Raw genomic sequence first — 25599 nt, 5'->3', positions numbered from 1 at the left:
AGGGTGTCCCTCTTGATGCCATCAAAATCTCTTACACAGACATTATTGGGGCGAATCCTTTCGGCCCCTGTCACACCTCCTTTTTCGCCTGCGCCGCCCGCGAAGGGGCGCGGAAGGGAGTTTTTTCCAATTAAAGGACAATCGAAACGGGATTTATTTATTTATTTTAGAGTCGCCACTTGGGAGATTTATGGTGTCCCAAGTCACCGATTGAATCCCGAATCGAAGAAAATATTCGACTTTCCAAATGAAGTCTGCGAACCAGAAATTCTAAGTAAGGAATTCTGTTGACCCGAGGGAAGGTGTTAGGCACACCCGAATCCCGTGGTTCTAGCACGGTCGCTTAAACTCTAGTAATGGCTAGATATCTGATTTTAATACATATTATAAGCTCATGTGCAGGTTTTAACTCTTTAACGCATTTATTATTATATTTTTAAAAGAATGTGAACATCGTTTAAAAAACATGTCTATGGATTGCGTCACATGAAATGCACCCGCAATCCGGAACGCATTTTTACTCAATGTTTTGGGATTTGGATTTGGGTCGCATGAAATGCACACCCGAGTTTAAGAAGGTAAGATTATTAAAATCGTGCCTAAAGAGTCTAACGCTTTATTACTTTGGAGAAGGCCGTGAAATTTGCTAAACGGCCCATCCCGAAGTCTAAGTATTCAATTAAACATTTATCGAGGGCCCCACAATTTGTGCATTTTATTGGGCGAGGCTCATCTCATTTATTTTAAAAGGATAATCCTAAAGTGCCTACATTTTTTTTTATTAAAATTGTCTCTACAAAAATGAAAGAGAAAAGGTCTTAATTTATTTACATGCTTGAGTTGTTATAGTTGGGTTTTGAATATGATTCATAAATTCTGAAAATGATGCAAGCAGGGCATTCCGTTGCCAATGCGGGCCCAGGCCCAACATGTATGGCACAAAACTGGACCTGGGTCATATCATTCGCATGTTACTACCTAATTACATTATACTAGGTATGTTCACAGTTTGTCAAATTAAAAAAAACTTGACAATCTAATTTTAATCCTAGACCATTTACATGCTGAAATTGATCAATAGTATTTAACTAAACAATATTCCTATAAGTTCCGAAATGGTCTGTTCGTTTAATGAACTAACTGTTGAATGTTTAAGAATAGTCTAAATCAGCTAACATGCTTTTTGAGACATGATAATCATCCAACAATAACGAATTAACTAGACAGAGTTACTACACCATTTATTTATTTTTTAGGCAATACATCGATAGTTCATCCGTTAAGCTATCGTCAGATGTTCCACTATATATATTAAACAGCTACATGATTCTGATTAGAGTAAGCTAAATAATTATATATACAAATAAAATTCAGAATATAATTAAAATAAATTCAGAACTTCAACTCTTCATTTCGTATTCATGCTTCATGTTTCAGTTTACAGTAATCAGCGTGTCAGTTGTGTACCTGATATTGGAAGCAAAAGAATTGGAGATCAGCAGAAATTCAGTAGCATACAACAACAACAACAACACCCAGCAACCAGTAACAACCAGCCACAAGAAACCAGTGACAGATTTTAAAATCAAGATAAAAATCCAGAAACACCGACAACGATCAACGGACAGAAGCCAAGGGAATCTTTTCAGATTTTGAAAGACTAATTAATGTTTAACCCTTAATTTCTGAATCTGTATATCAGAATATTTAGATTGTATATCAGGTGTATACTACTCTCTCTTTTAATTTCCAGAATGTTTTTATTTGTATTTTTGGAAGTCTTAATATTTTCGAAATTTTTCTCTCTCTTCAATATTCAGCTCTCCTTTTTTTATTCTGTCCAAGTTCCCTCTATTTATTACCAACTTTTAGCATTTTAAAATTAAAACCCATTATCTTCCACTCATCCCCCTTTTAATCCCATTACCTAATGATTTGTCCCCCACTACATTAAACAAATACATTATCCCCCCATTATATCTTGTCCCCTATGCCTACATTAAACAATTATATTATTCCCCCACTACATTATGTCTTGTCCCCCACCATGTACTATTTTAATATTATTAAAATATTATTTAATCTTAATGGACAGAGCACTCAAAATAATTAATTGTTCAGATTTTCAATTCCAAAAATACCCCTCCGACCTTACTGAAATTACCATTTTACCCCTCAAAATACTGCAATTTACCAATCTACCCCCATCAGCTATAACCAATTCACCTAATCAATTCCAACCAAAATACAGCAAATATAACCAATTCCTAAACAAATTTTATGAACAAACTCAAACTAAATGATGAACAACAAAGAAACAACTGGAATTATTTTGACTGAACAATATTTTTAAACAACAAATCTACTTTCAGATTTCAACAGCAATTACAAACAAGTATATCCAAATCATTGAGCACCAAATTCAAATTAAACTTAAACAAAACAAATAAACAGATTCAAATCACTAAATTAAATAACCAATTGAACCTCAAACTAAATCTAACAATTTTACAAACAAAGTAAAGGATTCAATTGACTAATACATCTCTATATTAAAACTAAACAAGAACAAATGAATAAAAACAAACTGAAGAAATAATCAAAGTGAAAATAACGAACAAGAAAAGAATCAAACTTATACTAATTTCGGATCTGAAAATATCAAACAAAATACGGACAAAAAATGAAACTTAAACCAACTAACCGGAAATAAACAACGACGAGCTCGAACGGAAACGGACAACTCGAACAAACAACCTCGACATACCGGATCTCGACGAACAACGAAAACCCACCTTCCTTTTAACCTTGACGAACTCAAAACGACAAACGATGACCTCGATGGATTGAAACTGAAGAACGACGAGGCAACAACTGATCGTGGAAGTTGCTACTGGTTTGTTTGCTATGGAGGCGACGATAGTCGTTTGGATGTGACGACGACGGGGCTGGGGACGATGAGCTGGCTCGTAGCAGGTGAAGCAGCAGCCATGGGGTTTGTTTGGACGTGAACTGAGTGGTCGTTTGGGCTGTTCGTTGGTTGAAGGGAGATGGACGATGGCTGTTATGGCTGTCGCTCGACAGAAGAGGAGACGACACAAGGTGGTCGTTTGGTTGGTTATGGCAACGTGGGTATGGCTGGTTGCTGCTGGGCTGTCATGAGGACGATGAGGAAGATAAGGGAGCAGGGATGGCTATGGAGCTCGATGGACTGAATTGTGCAATGAAAAAGAAGAAGAAGCCGCAGCCATGAGAGCTCGAGCTCGAGCTCGAAGAAGATGGCGGCGACGAAGGCTGTTAGTTCGACGAAGACGATGACATGATGATGGGAAGCTCGCGCGATGGCTACTGGAGCTCGTCGAAGAAGAAGAGGCAGCAGCCATGGCAGACTGAGGTTCGAGGTCGTTCATGGCGCAGGTTTGCGGCGAGGGGTCGCTTGGTCGACGAGGCTGTGTGTGTGTGTGTATGTGTTGCGTATGTGTGTGTGGCATGAGGGGGCAGGGGTGTGAGGGGGAGGCAGCCATGGCTGCTAGGGTTTGGGATGAAGTTTGGAGAAGAAGAGAAAGAGAGGGGGGCGGGTAGTGTTTGTTAGGTTTAGGGTTAGGAAAATGCAAGAAAAATGAAAAATGAAGAAAGGGGTTGGGTCTTTGGGGTTATGGACTGGGTCGATCCGGTTTGAAATGGACCGGGTCGTAGGGGAAGGTTGGGTATAGGTGTTTTGGGCCTAGGTTCAAAATTGGAGAAGAGGCCCAATTCCGATTTTCTTTATATTTTTTGCTCTCTTTTCATCTTTTATTTTTCTTAAACTGAAACTAAATTCTAAAAATCCTTAAATTATCATATAGAACTAAATTAATTTATAAAAGCGCAAATTAACTCCCAATAACAATTAACACACAATTAAATAATAATTACGATAAAATCACACAATTTGGACATTAAATGCTAAAAATGCAACGTACATTTTTTTAACGATTTTTTTCTTTCTTGTAAAACAAACTTAATTACTTCTAATTGTGGAATTAAATCCTAAGTGCAAATGCGACATATTTTGTATTTTTTTTATTAATTTAACAAATAAACATGCACAGACAAAAATACAAATAATTATCCAAAAATGCCACGAAAATTCAAAAATTGCACACAAAGGAAAATTATTTTATTTTGAATTTTTTGGGAGTAATTCTCATATAGGGCAAAAATCACGTGCTCACAGCTGCCCCTCTTTGTCCGAAAACACAAAGAGTTTTCGTGCAAAGATAAAGTGAGCGGATACGAGCGATTTTTGCCCGTTCGAGTACTCCGTGCGAAGCGTTTTTTTAAAAGATTTGACCGGACCTTCGCTTCAAAGATTTCCTACATATCCTGACTAAAGGGGAATCAGGTCAATGTAGTTCGGGAAGTTTTTGTAGCTGGGACTACCATGGGACTGCAATTTGTTGTTACTGTTGTTGCATGCTGTTATTACTACTTACCGATCTCCTTATTACACCGTTCTTAAAAGAAAAATCAAGAAGCTAGGCTAGACTACAGATTACAAGATCCCATCTATCTTCCATTTGTTCTTGATGCCTTGCTTTCTTGTCGGCTTGCGTCGATTCCGGTGCTTCTTTTTTTTGAGAACTGACGGGGATGACACCGGCCTCTTGCTTTCCTGAACACCAGTTTGCATCTTTTTGTTCTGTCCGCTTGAGGATGCAGCTTCCTGCATTATGCTGTGGATCTTTTGTTGTAACCTTCTGCCTTTTGGTGGGTTACGGATTTCAAGACCTGAAATGTAAAGACTGAAAAATATTCCCTCGTTATACAGGTGGGCGCTTAATTAGTAAAGACATGAAATGTATTCCCTTGTTATACAGGTGGGCGCCTAATTGGTAAAGACATGAAATGTATTCCCTTATTATACATGTGGGCGTCTAATTGGTAAAGACATGAAAGTATTCCCTTGTTATACAAGTGAGTGCCTAATTGGTAAAGACATGAAATGTATTCCCTTGTTATACAGGTGGTCGCCTAATTGGTAAAGACATGAAATGTATTCCCTTGTTATACAGGTGGGCGCCTAATTGGTAAAGACATGAAATGTATTCCCTTATTATACAGGTGGTCACCTAATTGGTAAAGACATGAAATGTATTCCCTTGTTATATAGGTGGGCGCCTAATTGGTGGAGACATGAAATGTATTCCCTTGTTATACAGGTGGACGCCTAATTGGTAAAGACATGAAATGTATTCCCTTGTTATACAGGTGGGCACCTAATTGGTAAAGACATGAAATGTATTCCCTTGTTATACAGGTGGCCGCCTAATTGGTAAAGACATGAAACGTATTCCCTTGTTATACAGGTGGGTGCCTAATTGGTAAAGACATGAAACGTATTCCCTTATTATACAGGTGAGCGCCTAATGGTAAAGACATGAAAAATATTCCCTTGTTATACATGTGGGCGCCTAATGGTAAAGACATGAAATGTATTCCCTTGTTATACAGGTGGGCGCCTAATGGTAAAGACATGAAACGTATTCCCTTGTTATACAGGTGGGCGCCTAATGGTAAAGACATGAAATGTATTCCCTTGTTATACAGGTGGGCGCCTAATGGTAAAGACATGAAATGTATTCCCTTATTATACAGGTGGGCACCTAATGGTAAAGACATGAAACATATTCCCTTGTTATACAGGTGGGCGCCTAATTGCTAAATAATAACTTGAATTGGTTTCCTCGATTCTTCGAGAAAATTTCCAAGTGTGGTAGAAAATATTCTACCCCAGTGAATGCGATCTTTCTTAGGGCGTGTCTTTCGGCCATCATCAATACTTTATTTTCCTATTCAAATCAAAGAAAATTTAGTTAGTTTTTAAAATATGGCGAGTGGTCATGTCACTCATGATGGGGGATGATTGTTTCCTTCCCCTTATTCCTGTTTGGAATTCCCAAAACTTGTTGGGGATGATGTTATTCGCTGGGGATAACATTCTGTTGGGGATGGTTTTTCCATTTATCCCTTCCCCGTTCTGTGTCTCAAAACTTGCTGGGGGTTATTTTGCTGAAGATGGATTTTCCTTTCTTCATTTCCCACTATGTGTTGTCCGACTACCTCAGAACTTTGGTCGATAATCGGTCGGAGTTCTGCTGGGGATTCTCTTGGAACTTAGCCCACAATTTCTTCAACATGCTGTTTTTCCGGTTCTTCCCCGTACTTTCCTTGCCATTTAGACCAATATTATTCGGCCTTGCAACCAACGTCTTTTGTCTTATTGCCTTGTCTCTGGCCTGTCCTCTTCACATTTTGCATTGTACCATTTTGGCAACTGATAGTAAGCTATGAAAGACCTTTCTAAAAAATAAATTTCTGGAAAAAGTCTTTTAAACAAATAAATGAAAAGATAGAAAAAGAGAAAATCTTTCTGAACAAATGTTGGGGAAAAGAAAAGAAATGAACTTATCTAGGTGGTATAACTGATTCCAACGATCATGTCGTGCATTCCGGATTAATCAACCCAGTCTATTTGTGTCGATCAATCTTTCTGATGTCTTCACTTGCTGGGGATAAATAGGTGCCCACCTCTTCGCAAAATGTGGATCCTTTTTGCCAATCTATCTTGTCGCCTCATAGTGCCCTTCGCGGGGTTTTCACTAACAAGACTCTCTCATTTCTCTCAGTTCCCAGCGCCTTATGGTGCCTGTGAAGGTTTTCACCGATAAGACTCTCTCATTTTTCTTCTCTCAGCCTACGTCGTCTTATGGCGCCTGTGAAGGTTTTCACCGATAAGACTCTCTCATTTTGCTTCTCTTAGATTACGTCGCCTTATGGTGCCTGTGAAGGTTTTCACCGATAAGACTCTCTCATCTTATTTTCTCAACTAGGGATTAGAGTGCTGCCGGTAAGATTCTCTCTGCTGGGAATTCTTATAGCTATCAATTCTTTTAGCTCATGATCCTCATTCAGTCGGGGACCGGCGTGTTATTCTCGGCTTTCATTTGCATGTCTTGGCACCTCTCGGATACTGATCGAGAGGTCTTTTTCGGACATCAATATGGGTTTTATGTGGGGCTTAGAAGAAAAAGATATAAAATTCAAAATAACTTTGATGGGTAAAACATTACAACTCTTGGAATCAAACTCTTTTTAAAAAAAAAATTTAAAAACATAACTTCTGCCCCAGTTTTCTTGCTTGGGGATTTTTTTTTATTTTTGTTACATTATGACCGAGCCGTGAGGCGCCTACGTATCTTCTTTGAGGAATCAGGTCGAACGTAGTTCACTTGATTCCTTTGTTTTTCTTGCGACCCTTTTTTTATCATTCTCCTTCTTTTCTCTTTTTCATTTTTTCTTTTCATTAATGATTCCAAGAGAGGGGTATAAAAGGATAAGTAAGGCTCAAAGGGGTAAAGCAAAAGTTAAAAGTGTTTGGATAGAAGTGAGAATCGCCTCCGTTATTTCATTATCCGATAAGCACCAAGTACAAACAAATAAATAAACAACAAAAGAAATTACACATAATATCTTTTGACTGCATCAGAATTGATAGCCATGTCGACGCATCTTTCTTCGACATCTGTCAGACGTAAAGCGTCGTTGGATAATACTCTGGTCACAATATACGGCCCTTGCCAATTCGGGGCGAACTTGCCTTTTGCCTCGATCTGATGTGGGAGGATCCGTTTCAATACTTGCTGCCCTACTTCAAATTTCCTAGGGCGCACCTTCTTATTATATGCTCTTGTCATTCTCTTCTGATATAACTGGCCATGGCATACTGCTACCAATCGTTTTTCATCAATTAAGCTCAACTGCTCCAGTCGGGCTTTGACCCATTCATCATCATCAATCCCGGCCTCAACGACAATCCGAAGGGATGGAATTTCAACTTCTGCTGGTATCACTGCTTCAGTTCTGTATACCAACGAATAAGGAGTTGCACCTACTGATGTACGAACAGTAGTGCGATAACCCAACAATGCAAACGGTAGCTTTTCATGCCACTGTATGGACCCTTCTACCATCTTCCTCAAAATCTTTTTTATGTTTTTGTTGGCTGCCTCAACTGCACCATTCACCTTGGGACAATACGGGGTGGAATTACGATGTGTAATCTTGAACTGTTGACATACTTCTTTCATCAAACTGCTGTTAAGATTAGCACCGTTGTCCGTGATGATCACCTTCGAGATCCCAAATCTACAGATGATATGGGAATGGACAAAATCCACCACCGCTTTTTTGGTCACTGACTTGAAAGTCTTGGCCTCTACCCATTTGGTGAAATAATCGATGGTTACCAGAATGAACCTATGACCGTTTGAAGCTGCCGGCTCAATGGTCCAATGATATCCATGCCCCACGCAACAAATGACCATGGCGCTGACATTGTATGCAATTCTGTCGGCGGAGAATGAATCAGATCTCCGTGTATCTGACACTGATGACATTTTCGCACGAAACTGATACAATCATGCTCCATGGTGAGCCAATAATATCCCGCTCGTAGAATCTTCTTTGCCAATACATACCTGCTCATATGGGGCCCACATACTCCAGCATGTACCTCTGTCATCACTATCGTGGCTTGACTAGCATCTATACATCTCAGCAATCCCAAATCTGGGGTTCTTTTGTACAGCACTCCTCCACTGAGGAAGAATCCATTTGACAATCGTCGGATAGCTCTTTTTTGATCTCCGGTGGCCTGCTCCGGGTATATCCCCATCCTGAGGTACTCCTTGACGTCATAAAACCATGGATTTCCATCCACTTCTTCCTCTATCATGTTGTAATAAACATGTTGATCACGAACCTGAATATGTAACGGGTCAACATGGATCTTGTCTGGATGGTGCAACATCGATGCTAAAGTGTCCAAAGCATCAGTAACCTCATTGTAAATTCTCGGGATGTGTCTGAACTCCACTGATCGAAATCGCTTGCTTAGATCATGCAAACATTGTCGATATGGTATAAGCTTTAAATCCCGTGTTTCCCATTCACCCTGGATCTGATGTACTAGAAGGTCTGAGTCTTCCAAGACCAAGACGTCCTGGACATCCATGTCTGCAGCTAAACGTAAGCCCAGAATGCATGCCTCATATTCAACCATGTTGTTGGTACAATAGAAATGTAGCTGAGCTGTAACATGATAGTGATGTCCTGTTTCAGAAATAAGTGCCGCTCCTATTCCAACTCCTTTTGCATTCGCAGCCCCATCGAAGAAAAGCTTCCACCCTGGTTCCTCATTCAGTTCTAACTCCTCTATATGCATCACTTCTTCATCTGGAAAATACATCCTCAAAGGCTCGTATTCTTCATCAATAGGATTCTCAGCCAAGTGATCGGCCAATGCTTGGGCTTTCATGGCCGTCCTCATCACATAGACAATGTCGAACTCTATGAGTAATATCTTCCATTTTCCAATCTTCCTGTGGGCATAGGCTTCTGGAAAATATACTTCAATGGATCCAGGCGTGAAATAAGGTAAGTACTATGTGACGACAGATAATACTTAAACTTTTGTGCTACCCAAGTTAGAGCACAACATGTCTTCTCAAGTTGAGTGTACTTAACCTCATAGACTGTAAACTTCTTGCTGAGATAATAGATGGCTTGCTCTTTCCTTCTTGTGATGTCGTGTTGCCCCAACACGCAGCCAAACGAATTCTCCAGGACCGTTAGATAAAGGATTAATGGTCTTCCCGGCTCAGGTGGAACCAACACAGGTGGATTTGATAAATATCCTTTGATCCGGTCAAATGCCTCCTGACATTCTGTCGTCCATTCTATCGTAGCATCTTTCTTCAGTAGTCGAAAGATGAGTTCACAAATTGCTTTGAGTTGAGCAATAAATATGCTGATGTAGTTCAACCTTCCCAACAGACTCATTACTTTTGTCTTGTTCTTCGGCGGTGGGAAATCTTGGATAGATTTGATCTTTGATGGGTCCAGTTCAATACCTCACTGACTGACGATGAATCCCAACATCTTTCCAGATGGAACACCAAAGGCACATTTAGCCTGGTTAAGCTTAATATCATACCTTCTAAGTCTTTGAAAAAACTTCCTTAGGTCTGCTACATGGTCCTCCTAATGCTTAGACTTTATGATTACATCGTCCACGTACACCTCGATTTCTTTATGGATCATGTCATGAAACACAGTAGTCATTGCTCTCATGTACATTGCCCCAGTATTCTTCAAACCAAATGGCATCACCCGGTAACAATAAGTTCCCCACGGCGTAATGAATGTCGTCTTTTCCGCATCTTCTTCATCCATCAGAATCTGATGATACCCAGCATAGCAATCTACAAAAGATCCGAGCTCACGTCCGGCACAATTGTCAATCAAGATATGGATGTTGGGTAAAGGAAAGTTGTCCTTTGGGCTTGCCCTGTTCAGATTGCGGTAATCGACACACACCCTGATCTTCCCATCTTTCTTTGGCATCGGCACCACATTAGCCAACCAATCAGGATATCGAGTGACACGAATAACCTTTGCTTGCAGCTGCTTGGTTACTTCTTCTTTAATCTTCACGCTCATATCCATTTTGAACTTCCTCAATTTCTGCTTGATGGGAGGGCATGCCGGGTCAGTGGGCAATTTATGAACCACTAAATCTGTTCTTAACCCCGGCATGTCATCATATGACCATGCAAAAACATCGTTGAACTTAATAAGTGTTTTGATCAATTCTTCCCTAATATTTGGTGCAATTTGGATGCTTATTATAGTTTCTCTGATATCGTCGGCATCCCCTAAATTGATGGCTTCTGTGTCATTTAAGTTGGGCTTGGATTTTTCTTCAAACTGACTTAACTCCATGTTTATCTCCTCGAAGGCTTCATCCTCATCATATTCTGATTCATTATCACAATCGACCTCTTGTATAGTTAGTTCGGAATCAGATTGATCTTTTAGACTAGGTTGAAGATCCGTTGTGCATGCCATGTCATTAGAACCAGTATGAAAAGAACTGTTCAGAAAAAGAAACGAAGGAAACAAAATTAATAATAACATATAAAATAAGGAATAAAGAAGAAACTTTTTCGTTTTATTGAATTATAGGATAACAAGGTTTCACACTTTGTTGAGCAGTAATAGAAATAAAAAGGAATCTGGATTACAACCCTAGAATAATCCAGAAAACAAAAAAGGAAAATCAGAGCCACCTACCAGGACTCCCTCCGAGTAGGAAGAGGAGTAGCTATCCAATTGTTGACATTGGCCCTAGGCCCCACAAACTGTATGCCTGCCTTACTGGAACCCTCTCCAGCTTCTATTGTGTTGACATCTGCGAACATTCTTTCTAAGCCCTCATCCAAATCTCCATCTGGCCCAATCAACGGTCTACGAATTTTCGGGACTGACGACCTTGTGACACCTGCTCTAACAAAAGATCTAGAGAGACGCGGAACTGGCTTGGGAAGAACCCAAACTTTCTTCTTCATTTTCCGAGCTCGCTTTATATCTGCTGCAGTTGGTTTGAATCCCAACCCGAAAGTCTCTAAATTCTTGGGCAAAGAGACAGGTTGAACAATTCCTTGGAGCTCAGCCCCCAGACCTTTTCCTGGCACGAACCCATTACTTAGCATCTCCGAAACTATCATGACGGTTGCGGAAGCTATTCTGGGGTGTGGAATGCTTTTACCCTCAGGAATCTTGTTTGTTGACACTGCATCAAAAATCTGATAAACCCAGAGACCTTTGTCATCATTGGTTTCTATGAATGGCACAATGGCACCTCCCATGGTGCACGCAGTGTCTTCCCCATGCAGCATGACATCTTGTCTGTCCCATTCAAACTTGACCATTTGATGCAATGTGGATGACACTGCTTTGGCCGCGTGGATCCACGGTCGTCCCAACAAAAGGTTATAAGATACTGTGGCATCTAATACCTAGAACTCCATAGTAAACTCGACCGGGCCGATGGTCAACTCGAGTATAATATCCCCCACGGTGTCTGTTCCACTTCCGTCAAATCCTCGGACGCAAACGTTGTTCTTGTGGATTCTATCATGGTCAATCTTCAACTGGTTGAGTGTGGATAATGGACAAATATTGGCACTTGAACCATTATCCACCAACGCCCGAGTAACTGTCGTATTTTCACATTTGACAGTCAAATAGAGAGCTTATTATGTTCCGTGCCCTCCACTGGCAAATCGTCATCAGAGAACGTTACCCTGTTTACCTCAAAAATTTTGTTGGCAATCGTTTCAAGGTGGTTCACTGAAATTTCATTGGGCACATGAGCTTTATTTAGTATTTTCATCAGGGCCCAGCGATGCTCGTCCGAATGGATCAATAGTGATAACAACGAGATCTGGGCCGGTGTTTTCTTCAATTGTTCGACAACAGAGTAATCCTGCACTTTCATCTTTTTTAGGAATTCCTCCGCCTCTTCTTCTGACACGGGTTTCTTTGTTACTGTTGGGTTGGACCTTCTCAACTCCACGGTAGTAAAACACCGTCCCGATCGAGTCAGTCCCTGCACCTCACAACTATCCTCCTCCACTTGCTTTCCCTTGTACATTACCACTGCCTTTTCATACTTCCAAGGCACAGCCTTTCTATCAATCACTGGCAATTGGACTACCGGCTTTATCATGACCGGTTCCCTGTAGACCCCTTTCACAACAACTACGGGTGCAGATGATACTCCCGACACTACCAATTTGGCTGGCTCTGGTTTCTTTGTAGCGGTGGATGGATTCTTCCCTATCACCACTGGCTTGACATCTTCCCCCTTCAACTGTACCCCTGCTTCCCCACCGGTCGATTTTTCTTTCGGAGTGGCACAGATCATCATCACTGTCTGTGGGGGTTTCTTCGGCTCCCCTCCTTCGTGCACAAGCTCGATCATGTGGGCTTCAGGGTGCTTTGGCAATGGGTTCTGGTTAATGTTAGGTGCCTCCGGTGCCTGTACCTCGATCTTGTTGGTATCAATAAGATCTTGTATCGCATGTTTCAGCCTCCAACATTTCTCGGTATCATGTCCGGGAGCTCCCGAACAATATTCACATCTTACCGAGTGATCCATATTTTGGGGTAAGGGATTTGGCAACCTAGGCTCAACAGGATTTAATAAACCCAACTGCCTTAATTTGTGGAACAAGGCAGTATAAGTTTCTCCCAACTCAGTAAAGGTTCATTGCCTCTGCAATCTTTCATTTCTGGAAGCCGGATTTCCTCTGAAACCCATCCCTGGAGGGTTCCTATAGGCTCTTGGTGGTGGATAGGTGTTTTGTGGTGGTGGGTAGGTATTATGTGGAGGTGGGTGTGTATTGTGGGGAGCTGGCGCGCGCCATTGCGGGTGAGCCGGAGGTTGAGTATATGTCTGAGCTTGATGGACGGAAAAATGTTGTTCTTGTGGTGGGTAGTAGGGTTGTGGAGGGTAATTTGGAATATGTGGGTAGTTTGGATGATGGAGTCTGGGTTGGTAATGAGGGGAAGGACCTCTAGATCTGGACCAATTGCCTGCCTCTATTGTCGTGACCTCTTCTCTCCTTTTCTTTCCGAGCGCACCTCCCGTGCCGCTCTGAATGGCCTGAGTTGTTGCCTTAATTGCCGAGTAACTCAGGATCTTATTGGACTTAAGTCCCTCTTCTATCATACCTCCCATTTTCACCACTTCGTTGAAGGATTTGCCAACTGACGTCACCAAGTGACCGAAGTAAGTTGGCTCTAGAGTTTGTAGAAAGTAATCTACCATTTCTCCCTCTCTCATTGGAGGATCAACTCTGGCTGCCTGTTCTCTCCATCGGAACCCAAATTCTCAGAAGCTCTTTCCGGGTTTCTTCTCAAACTTTAGCAATGTGAGACGGTCTGGGACTATCTCAAGGTTGTATTGGAAGTGTCCTGCGAAAGCCTGTGCCAGATCATCCCAGGTGTACCACCTTCGTGAATCTTATTTTGTATACCACTCTAGTGCCGACCCGCTCAAACTCTAGCCAAAGTAAGCTATTAGTAGCTTATCTTTGCCCCCCGCTCCCCTCATCTTGCTACAAAAGCCCCGTAGATGTACCATAGGATCTCCATGCCCTTCGTATAAATCGAATTTGGGCATCTTGAACCCTGCTGGTAATTGGACGTCAGGGAAAGGGCATAGATTCTTGTAAGCCACGCTGACTTGGTTGCCTAACCCGTGCATGTTCCTGAAGGACTGCTCCAGGCTTTTAAATTTCCGCATCACCTCGTCCTGGTCTTGGCTCTTAGCCGGGTTTTCAATCTCCGTCGGGACCTCAAAGTGGGGATTATAGGTATGTGGCTCGGGTGCTTTGAATGTGAGTTCAGGGGGGTAATATTGTGTATCGTGAGCCTGAAACAATGGCTCACTAGATGATCTGTGCAATGGGACTGGGGCAGGCGCCACAAAGACGGGAACATTTGGTGGAGGAGGATTCTGATTGGGTGGTGGAGCTTGGGTATCATAGGCCTCTCTTCCCTGATAGTAGTGATGGCTTGGGAAACTCGTTGAAGGGCCGGGAGAGGGGTATTCTGGCGTGTGTCCTGGTTGGAGAGTAGGAGTAACATGTAGTTCATGCCCCTTTTGGGCTCTAGCTAAGGCTATCTACATTTCATTCATTTCCAGCCTCATCTTTTCCATTTTTTCCATGGCCTCCTCCAGCATCCGATTTGCCGTCTTTTCCGACTCAACACTGTTGTCTGAGCCAGTCATGCTTTCTGGTATGGGCCCTTTTGATCTTGTTTGATAATGGTACGGTGCCAGTACGCTTTAACAAACTAACTGATATAGATTGGAAAAACAACAAACTTGTCAGTGTTAGAGTCTTAACGGATATTGTAATTGCACGTTGGGGGATGCAATGTTCTTAGGCAGTTAACCATTTCTAACATGCTTTTGCTCTGACCGCATGCATCATCCCGGCTTATTTTATTTGTGCCTCTTTCGAGCGTTTCAGGGACCTCTCTTTTCTTCTTCTCTCTCTCTCTTTTATTTTTTAATTACGGTCGAATCCTATAGAGATTGCCTACGTATCGTGACCCCGCACGAATCAGACCAGGCGTAGTTCGTGCCGCAAAGTAAAGACACAAAACTCTTTTGGAATCATTCAATTCATCACCAAAATTTGCTATTACAAGCTACTTATTTTAAACAAAGAACATCAAAATACAGATTCCAAAATTCTTAACCTAACTCGATGAAAAAAAAACAACATATGGGAGACAACGGACCCATAAAGTCAACAAACAAGACTCGAACTAGGGATACATTAAAGATTTCAATTTAGGTGCCCGTGAGGCATCGTTCGGCCTTTCCGCGGGCTTTGGTGTAAGACCCCTTTGCAAGCTCTTCAACTCATTCATGATCCGGTGGACGTAGCCCATGATGGAGGCAAGAAGGGTATCACGAGGTATTTGCTCACATGCTAGGCATCTCATGTAGATGCAGTGCCCAATCTCATCAATCCTACCTTGGATGTTATCCCTTTCCCCGAACAGTTGCTCTATTCGCCGGTTCTTTAGTCCCAGTACTTGAGCATTGTCGGCGAGTCGATCCTGAAACCTCTCCATTTGTTCTTCCATTCTGTCCATTAAATCATAACAGCGCCTTCTGTCTGCCCGGGCATTTCGGGCTTGTTTAAAGACCCGCTCCTGAAGAGTGGAGTTTGTTTCTCTTAATAGTCCAATGCTTATTTCAGAATCCCTTATGACTTGTTGTAGATGTTTTCTCCGTGCCATTGTACCTTTTGCCCATCTGACCCGCATTCTTGCTATGCAAGCCTCGTATCTCTCCAAGTCCTCTTGGCTTTTGCTGAATTGATTTCTCAACTCTGCTATCAACCTTTCATCGGAGCGACGTTGCTGTCGGTCCTTGTTACTCTTACTAACTTGGCGAATTCGGGCTTTTAGTGCCTGGTTTTCTTTGGTTAATTTGTTCTTTTCACCCTGCTCCGAGGTAACTTGCACGCTGTTCTCAAATTTAAGCCTTTCAACTTGTTGCTTCAGCTTCCCGATTTCAGCCCGGTAACCTTCTTCTCTCGCCAACCAACCCCACTATTCATGCGAATCATCCGTAAATTGTTGGACATGAGCTCTTTTAGCATGTCTCTGACGAATCTGGAACATTTTCCCGAACCAAACATCGTACTTTGGGTCTACCTCACCCTTAGCCAGTTCTCGAACCATAGTCTTGGGCTCAATGAATCTACATTCGTGCCACAACTTTCTAATTTTTCCTTCGGGGAACACGACTCCTGGACTCAACTCAATGGCGTGCTTACTTAGATCCTCATCAGTGGGAATTACCTGAAATTTTCCTAGTTGGCGCAATACCCGATGAGGAGCATATGGTTGGATACTGCGAACTCCCATCAAAAGAATATGACATTCCTCAGCCGCCATGTATATTACCTCAGTATCAGACAACCACCCAAATGCCCATTCAATTTGGTCGGCTGTTGTTGTCCTTAATCGTGCAAGCCACGCTTCGACACCTTTGGGGAATACAACGCCTGTCATCCGTTTCTCAAAACCACTGATACAATTTTGTTCGGTCAACCTGTGATTCATGTATCCTACTCGGTGACAGAGGTGTTCTTGCATCCACAGCTGGAGTAACAGATTGCATCATTGGAAGAAATTTCCTCCTTCTCGGCATATAGTTAAAGCTCGGTAGATTTCGGACAAAACCAAAGGGACCACAGTACTGTTAGTTTTCTTGATTGTAACATCAACCATACCTACAAGGCCTATCTCTATTTTCTTATCTTTGCGGGGACAAACCACGATTCCCTGGAATGTTGTTATGAATGCCAAAGTACGTCTCGCCTCCTACTTGTTCTTGTTCCCAGCATGAGTTAGTCCGAGGATCGGCTCTTCAAAACCCTGAGGAGTACCATACCGTTGATATAAGAATTGGAGAGCGCAGCATCCTCTCGACAAATCATCATTTTGCACCTTCCGACTAATGTTTAGCAAATCCAAAAACCCGTGCGGAGATACCGGTCTTGGTGAAAGCAAATATTGTCCCCTTAATTTCCCATTCAATCCCGCATATCCGGCGATTTCCTCTAGTGTAGGTGAAAGTTAAAGGTCAACAAAATGGAATACATTGCGGGTTGGGTCCCAGAACGGTATTAGAGCCTCAAGGATATCTGTCCTCGGCTTGATATTCAACAGATTGACAAAACCTCCTAAAATTCTTCCCACTATCTCCTTACTATCGTCTTTCAGATCATTCCACCACATGTGGAGTTGTATAGGGGCCTCGCTAAAGACTGAGAACGGTTCATTTTGATTTGTGCTCATCCTGCACATTTATTAATGTGATTAAAGAAGGAAAAACTTTTATTCGACTCAAAACAAAACTATTTATATTCCATCTTTTAATTTTGAAGATGAAGGACTCGGTTTTCAGATACGGCCTTTCAGCACTTCGGGGACGAAGATTTTAAGGCTGCGTAGGTCTACCAGTCAAAAAATCCCAAAAATGGCCGTTTGTGCAAATTCAGCCTTCCGAAAGTTTCGTACAAATGTGGCAATGGTCGAGGCAACTTTCGCCCATCATTTTTTCTCTTCTTTTCCCAATCTTCATCTTTTGGAGTAGTTTGGAAGCCTATCCCAAAGAGTTTCTTAGTGGAAGGCAAGGTGATAGGTTCAGTTATTCCTTGCAACGATTTTCCAAGCCCTTTTCCCGGTTTGAATCCCTGTCAGATCATTTCTTTAGCAACCATGGTTGAAGCGTTGGACAAGAAATGTTGGGGGCAAGGTTTTCCTTCTTCATACTGCTCTGCCAGCACAATTTCAAAAGCCTGATAAACTGTGCGCTCACTCCCTTCCATTGCTTCAAGATATGGGATGGATGGGTCCCGATAAATAGATTGTTCGTCTTCTCCGTGGACCACAATTTCCCGGTCTTCATATTCAAACTTCACCATTTGGTGGAGAGTGGAGGGTACAGCCCCTGCAGCATGAATCCAAGGCCTTCCGAGGAGAAAGTTGTAAGATGTGTCCATATCCAGTACCTGGATAGTTACTTCGAACTCCACCGGCCCTATAGTCAATACCAGGTCTATTTTCCCGAGGGTGTCCCTCTTGATACCATCAAAAGCTCTTACACAGACATTGTTGGGGCGAATCCTTTCGGCCCCTGTCATACCTCCTTTTTTCGCTCGCGCCGCCCGCGAAGGGGCGCGAAAGGGAGTTTTTTCCAATTAAAGGACAATCGAAATGGGATTTATTTATTTATTTCAGAGTCGCCACTTGGGAGATTTATGGTGTCCCAAGTCACCGATTGAATCCCGGATCGAGGAAAATATTCGACTTTCCAAATGAAGTCTGCGAACCAGAAATTCTAAGTAAGGAATTCTGTTGACCCGAGGGAAGGTGTTAGGCACCCCCGAATCCCGTGGTTCTAGCACGGTCGCTTAAACTGTTGTAATGGCTAGATATCTAATTTTAATACATATTATAAGCTCATGTGCAAGTTTTAACTCTTTAACGCATTTATTATTATATTTTTAAAAGAATGCGAACATCGTTTAAAAAACATGTCTTTGGATTGCGTCACATGAAATGCACCCGCAATCCGGAACGCATTTTTACTCAATGTTTTAGGATTTGGATTTGGGTCGCATGAAATGCACACCCGAGTTAAGAAGGTAAGATTATTAAAATCGTGCCTAAAGAGTCTAACGCTTTATTACTTTGGAGAAGGCCATGAAATTTGCTAAACGGCCCATCCCGAAGTCTAAGTATTCAATTAAACATTTATCGAGGGCCCCGCAATTGTGCTTTTTATTGGGCGAGGCTCATCTCATTTATTTTAAAAGGATAATCCTAAAGTGCCTACATTTTTTTTATTAAAATTGTCTCTACAAAAATGAAAGAGAAAAGGTCTTAATTTATTTACATGCTTGAGTTGTTATAGTTGGGTTTCAAATATGATTCATAAATTCTGAAAATGATGCAAGCAGGGCATTCCGTTGCCAATTCGGGCCCAGGCCCAACATGTATGGCCCAAAACTGGACCTGGGCCATATAATTCGCATGTTACTACCTAATTACATAATACTAGGTATGTTCTATGTTCACAGTTTGTCAAATTAAAAAAAACTTGGCAATCTAATTTTAATCCTAGACCATTTACATGCTGAAATTGATCAATAGTATTTAACTAAACAATATTCCTACAAGTTCCGAAATGGTATATTCTTTTAATGAACTAACTGTTGAATGGTTAAGAATAGTCTAAATCAGCTAACATGCTTTTTGAGACATGATAATCATCCAGCAATAACGAATTAACTAGACAGAGTTACTACACCATTTATTTATTTTTTAGGAAATACATAGATAGTTCGTCCGTTAAGCTATCGTCAGATGTTCCACTATATATATTAAACAGCTACATGATTCTGATTAGAGTAAGCTAAATAATTTATATATACAAATAAAATTCAGAATATAATTAAAATAAATTCAGAACTTCAACTCTTCATTTCGTATTCATGCTTCATGTTTCAATTTACAGTAACCAGCATGTCTGTTGTGTACCTGATATTGGAAGCAAAAGAAAAGGGAGATCAGCAGAAATTCAGTAGCATACAACAACAGCAACACCCAGCAACCAGTAACAACCAGCCATGAGAAACCAGTGACAGCTTTTAAAATCAAAATAAAAATCCAGAAACACCGACAACGATCAACGGACAGAAGCTAAGGGAATCTTTTCAGATTTTGAAAGACTAATTAATGTTTAACTCTTAATTTCTGAATCAGTATATCAGAATATTTAGATTGTATATCAGGTGTATACTGCTCTCTCTTTTAATTTCCAGAATGTTTTTATTTGTATTTTTGTAAGTCTTAATATTTTCGGATTTTTTCTCTCTCTTCAATATTCAGCTCCCCTTTTTTATTCTGTCCAAGTCCCCTCTATTTATTACCAACTTTCAGCATTTTAAAATTAAAACTCATTATCTTCCACTCATCCCCCTTTTAATCTCACTACTTAATGTTTTGTCCCCCACTACATTAAACAAATACATTATCCCCCCATTATATCTTGTCCTCCATGCCTACATTAAACAATTATATTATTCCCCCACTACATTATGTCTTGTCCCCCACCATGTACTATTTTAATATTATTAAAATATTATTTAATCTTAATGGACAGAGCACTCAAAATAATTAATTGTTCAGATTTTCAATTCCAAAAATACCCCTCCGACCTTACTGAAATTACCATTTTACCCCTAAAAATACTGCAATTTACCAATCTACCCCCATCAGCTATAACCAATTCACCTAATCAATTCCAACCAAAATACAACAAATATAACCAATTCCGAAACAAATTTTATGAACAAACTCAAACTAAATGATGAACAACAAAGAAACAACTGGAATTATTTTGACTGAACAATATTTTTAAACAACAAATCTACTTTCAGATTTCAACAGCAATTACAAACAAGTATATCCAAATCATTGAGCATCAAATTCAAATTAAACTTAAACAAAACAAATAAACAGATTCAAATCACTAAATTAAATAACCAATTGAACCTCAAACTAAATCTAACAATTTTACAAACAAAGTAAAGGATTCAATTGACTAATACATCTCTATATTAAAACTAAACAAGAACAAATGAATAAAAACAAACTGAAGAAATAATCAAAGTGAAAATAACGAACAAGAAAAGAATCAAACTTATACTAATTTCGGATCTGAAAATATCAAACAAAATACGGACAAAAAATGAAACTTAAACCAACTAACCGGAAATGAACAACGACGAGCTCGAACGGAAACGGACAACTCGAACAAACAACCTCGACATACCGGATCTCGACGAACAACGAAAACCCACCTTCCTTTTAACCTTGACGAACTCAAAACGACAAACGACGACCTCGACGGATTGAAACTGAAGAACGACGAGGCAACAGCTGATCGTGGAAGTTGCTACTGGTTTGCTTGCTATGGAGGCAACGATAGTCGTTTGGATGTGACGACGACGGGGCTGGGGACGATGAGTTGGCTCGTAGCAGACGAAGCAGCAGCCATGGGATTCGTTTGGACGTGAACTGAGTGGTCGTTTGGGCTGTTCATTTGTTGAAGGGAGATGGACGATGGTTGTTGTGGCTGTTGCTCGACAGAAGAGGAGACGACACAGGGTGGTCGTTTGGTTGGTTATGGCGACGTGGGTATGGCTGGTTGCTGCTAGGCTATCGTGAGGACGATGAGGAAGATGAGGGAGCAGGGATGGCTATGGAGCTCGATGGACTGAGCTGTGCGATGAAAAAGAAGAAGAAGTCGCAGCCATGAGAGCTCGAGCTCGAGCTCGAGCTCGAAGATGATGGTGACGATGAAGGTTGTTGGTTCGACGAATACGATGACATGATGATGGGCAGCTCGTGCGATGGCTGCTGGAGCTCGTCGAAGAAGAAGAGGCAACGGCCATGGCGGACTGAGGTTCGAGGTCGTTCATGGCGTAGGTTCGCGACGAGGGGTCGTTTGGTCGATGAGGCTGTGTGTGTGTGTATGTGTTGCGTATGTGTGTGTGTCATGAGGGGGCAAGGGTGTGAGGAGGGAGGCAGCCATAGCTGCTAGGGTTTGAGATGAAGTTTGGAGAAGAAGAGAAAGAGAGGGGACGGGTGGTGTTTGTTAGGTTTAGGGTTAGGAAAATGCAAGAAAAATGAAAAATGAAGAAAGGGGTTGGGTCTTTGGGGTTATGGACTGGGTCGACCCGGTTTGAAATGGACCGGGTCGTAGGGGAAGGTTGGGTATATGTGTTTTGGGCCTAGGTTCAAAATTGGAGAAGAGGCCCAATTCCGATTTTCTTTATATTTTTTGCTCTCTTTTCTTCTTTTATTTTTCTTAAACTGAAACTAAATTCTAAAAATCCTTAAATTATCATATAGAACTAAATTAATTTATAAAAGCGCAAATTAACTCCCAATAACAATTAACACACAATTAAATAATAATTACGATAAAATCACACAATTTGGACATTAAATGCTAAAAATGCAACGTACATTATTTTTACGATTTTTTTCTTTCTTGTAAAACAAACTTAATTACTTCTAATTGTGGAATTAAATCTTAAGTGCAAATGCGACATATTTTGTATTTTTTTATTAATTTAACAAATAAACATGCACAGACAAAAATACAAATAATTATCCAAAAATGCCACGAAAATTCAAAAATTGCACACAAAGGAAAATTGTTTTATTTTGAATTTTTTGGGAGTAATTCTCATATAGGGCAAAAATAACGTGCTCACAGCCCCGATTTCCATTCTTTGTAGCGTAGAGAGCGGACAAATGTCGACACCCGAACCCCCATCCAACATTACTCGCTTGATGTAGTAGTCTTCACACTTGACTGTCAGATGTAAAGCCTTGTTATGAGCTGCTCCCTCCGGAGGTAAATCGTTCTTGCTAAAAGAAACTTGATTAACCGCAAAGAACCTTTCCGCCATTCTTTCAAGTTGTTCAACTGAAGTCTCAGCCGGTACATATGCTTCGTTCAAGGTTTTGAGCAGGATCTTCTGATGTTCGGCGGACCTCATTAGCAAAGATAGCATGGACACTTGTTCAGGGTATTTGCGCAACTGATCCACCACTTCATAGTCAGGCATATTCATCTTTTGGAAGAAAGCCTCTGCCTCTTCAGCGCTTACATGCTTCTTGGGTGGGAAACGCTTCCGTGTGGCATTGTTCACTTCTTGAATGTCTGAATATTTTCCAACAGAAGTATTTTCTGGAAGTTCCCCCGTGATTTATTTGCCTTTGTATGTAACCAATGTTTGTTGATAATTCCACGGTACCGTAGACGGGTCTTTCATTGGCTTCTGTGCTACGCGTCCGATAACCTCTGGCTCATTCAGCCGAGGCGGTTTGATCGTCCCCCGAACCATATAGGCCCCTTTCGCCGTACATCGGTATTCTCCTTTTCATTTCGAAAATCTGTGGCTTCTTTGATTGACCTCGTGGAATGTAGAGAACTTCATTCTTCGAAGGCAACATCGTCTTTGTCTTTGTCTCAGCCTTCTTTTCGAGCTCAGCCTTGATAGTATTAGTCTTCTTTTCCCCTTTCTCTTGCTTCAGGGCTGCTTTAGGCTTTCTCTCTGCATCGATAATGGCGATTATAGCTTTCAGGACAGGATCAAACTCTTTGTCCTCACAGATCATCCTAATCAACGGCCCATTATTGTGAGCGGGCAACGGATTATTGGTCACATTTGGGACCTCCTAGTCCCTTAATACTATCTTTCCCTATTCTGTTAAGTTCTCTACCACCCTTCTTAAAGTCAAACAATCATTGGTATCATGCCCTTCTGCTCCCGAATGATAAGCACACCTGACACCGGCTTTGTAAGCAGGTGATGCTGGATTGTGCCTTGTACGAGGGACTGGTTGCAAGAAACCCATATGGACTAGCTTTGGGAATAGGGTAGAATACGGTTCACCAATGGGTGTGAAAGTTTGTCTTCTGGGTGGTTCTTGAGGACGGAAGTTATTTTGGGGTAGTTGTGGATTATATTGGTTTCGGTAAGGAGGTTAATTTCTGGGAGGTGGAGCTTGGCCCCGACTGGCTTGTTGCGGTGGCCGGACATAAGGCTGAGTATTCATGACCGAGTATGGCTGAGGAGTATAGGTCAAATCTTGGTGGGGGTAATAGTGCTGCGGGGTCCTCTCTGAGAAAAGGGGTCCGGGAGTATAGTTTCTCCTTGTACCCGACGCTGCCATGAATGTTTCTTCCATTTTCTTTCCCTTTGCTATTCCTCCAGACCCACCCTGAATGGCTTGGGAGGTAGCTCTGATAGCAGATTGGCTTAAAATACGACCCGTTTTTAGCCCATTTTCTACCATTTCTCCGATCTTAATTGCTTCTGCGAAAGGTTTCCCCATGGCCGACATCATGTTTTGGAAGTAATCTGATTCTTGAGCTTGGAGGAAAGTAGTGAACCATTTCTATTTCATCCATGGGAGGTTTTACCCTTGATGCTTGCTCGCGCCATTTAATAGCGTATTCTCTGAAGCTTTCTGAGGGTTTCTTCTTCAAGTTTGACAAAGAATTCCTATCCGGCGCGATGTCAATATTATACTGAAACTGCCTTACAAAATCTCTGGCAAGATCGTCCCAAATGTGCCATCGAGATATGTCCTGATCCATATACCATTCTGAGGCTATGCCCACCAAGCTTTCTCCGAAGTATGCCATCAACAATTCTTCTTTGCCGCCAGCCCCACGCAATTGGTTGCAATACTTTTTGAGGTGAGCAATGGGATCGCCATGCCCATCATATTTCTCAAACTTCGGTGTTTTGAACCCTACGGGCAGGTGCACGTGAGGGAATATGCACAGATCAGTATAAGAGACACTCTTCTGCCCACTTAAACCTTGCATATTTTTTAAACTCTGCTCGAGGCTCCTCATTCTTCTTGCCATTTCATCTTGTTCAAAAGCTTTGGGATTACGGTCTTGCCCAGGCGTAAACTCGTACTTAGGCTGCTGAGGGTGAGCACTGGTGGTAAACCGAGTTGGTTCCAGCGAGAAGGATGGTGCTTGAAATGTGAATGAGGAAGAGTCAAAATTAGGCCTGTGTATAGTGGGTTGTGCCGCAATTGGACAGGGCGATGCCGTGAATATGTTTGGAGCCACATCTGTCGTTGACACCTGGGGATAAAAATCGGAGGGTGATCCAGCGGAGTGGGCTAAAATGGTAGGGTATCCGAATGGGCTAGTTGGATAACTTATGGGGACATTGGAAGTCCCACTTGTCTTAGAGAACAACTCGGGGAATCTAGGGATTACACTCGGTGGCTCTTTTCCATTATTCCAGTCATCCAACATTTCCAACATGCGAAGCCACAAGATTCTGTTTTCTTCAGCAGTTGCTGATTCAGAAGTTGGGATGGCCGAGATTGAACTCTCTTCGGAAATAGGAATCGTTGGCGAAGGAATTTCTGAAGACATCTCTACACTTCCCTTTGATCTCGTGAAGTAGGTATGAATACTTTCTCTTGACTTAGTGACAGGCAGCTGAACACTTCCTTTCGACCTCGTAAAGTATGAATGTGAGGCCAGACCTCCACCAAACCAAACCATCTCTCTAAAAACCTAGACTTAGCGGCAAGCAAACGGTTAGTTTAAAACCAATAACAGACAGGTAATCTCACGTTGGGGTGTGATGCACCTATACAGTTAAGTGAGTTTCTACATGTTTGCATCGATGGCATGCTTCATTCCGGTTTTTCTTTATGCTCCCCTTTATTTTATATATATATTTATTATTATTATTTTTATTTTTTTATTTTTTTATTTGAAGTTAAAAACGTGACCGGATCCGATGAGGATTGCCTACGTATCAGGACGCTGCATGAATCAGATCATTACGTAGTCCAAGACAAACAAGTGTAAAAATAAAGAAACATTTTTATTACTAAAACATTCTATTGCAAACTAAACATTTTTTAACAGACTTGAAATAAATACAAACTCAACAACTACTGATACACCCTGATGCGAAAGGACAAACAAAAGACGCCAAGACGGAAAATACAGACTCGACCTATAAATACATTAAAGTTTTAAGAATTGGCGCC

At 41.4% G+C, this 25599-nt stretch overlaps 1 protein-coding gene across 1 annotated transcript; it reads right to left on the bottom strand.

Annotated features, from left to right (window-relative positions):
• Positions 1–4534: 4534 nt before the first annotated feature.
• LOC138876435 (uncharacterized) lies at positions 4535–23181 on the bottom strand. Its single transcript, XM_070155359.1, has 11 exons — positions 22905–23181; positions 22344–22723; positions 17440–17675; positions 17160–17278; positions 16972–17039; positions 16276–16578; positions 15502–16023; positions 11261–11687; positions 10612–10859; positions 8593–9043; positions 4535–4770 (listed from the first exon to the last, which is right to left on the bottom strand). Exons 1-11 carry the CDS (start codon positions 23179–23181, stop codon positions 4535–4537), a joined length of 3267 nt encoding a protein of 1088 aa, XP_070011460.1.
• Between the last annotated feature and the right edge of the window lie 2418 nt (positions 23182–25599).

Source organism: Nicotiana sylvestris, chromosome 1 (assembly GCF_000393655.2).
Source record: "Nicotiana sylvestris chromosome 1, ASM39365v2, whole genome shotgun sequence".
Classification (NCBI taxonomy): Eukaryota; Viridiplantae; Streptophyta; class Magnoliopsida; order Solanales; family Solanaceae; genus Nicotiana; species Nicotiana sylvestris.
The sequence above is the reverse complement of the archived record's forward strand: the minus strand, read 5'-3'. Positions and strand labels throughout refer to the sequence as shown.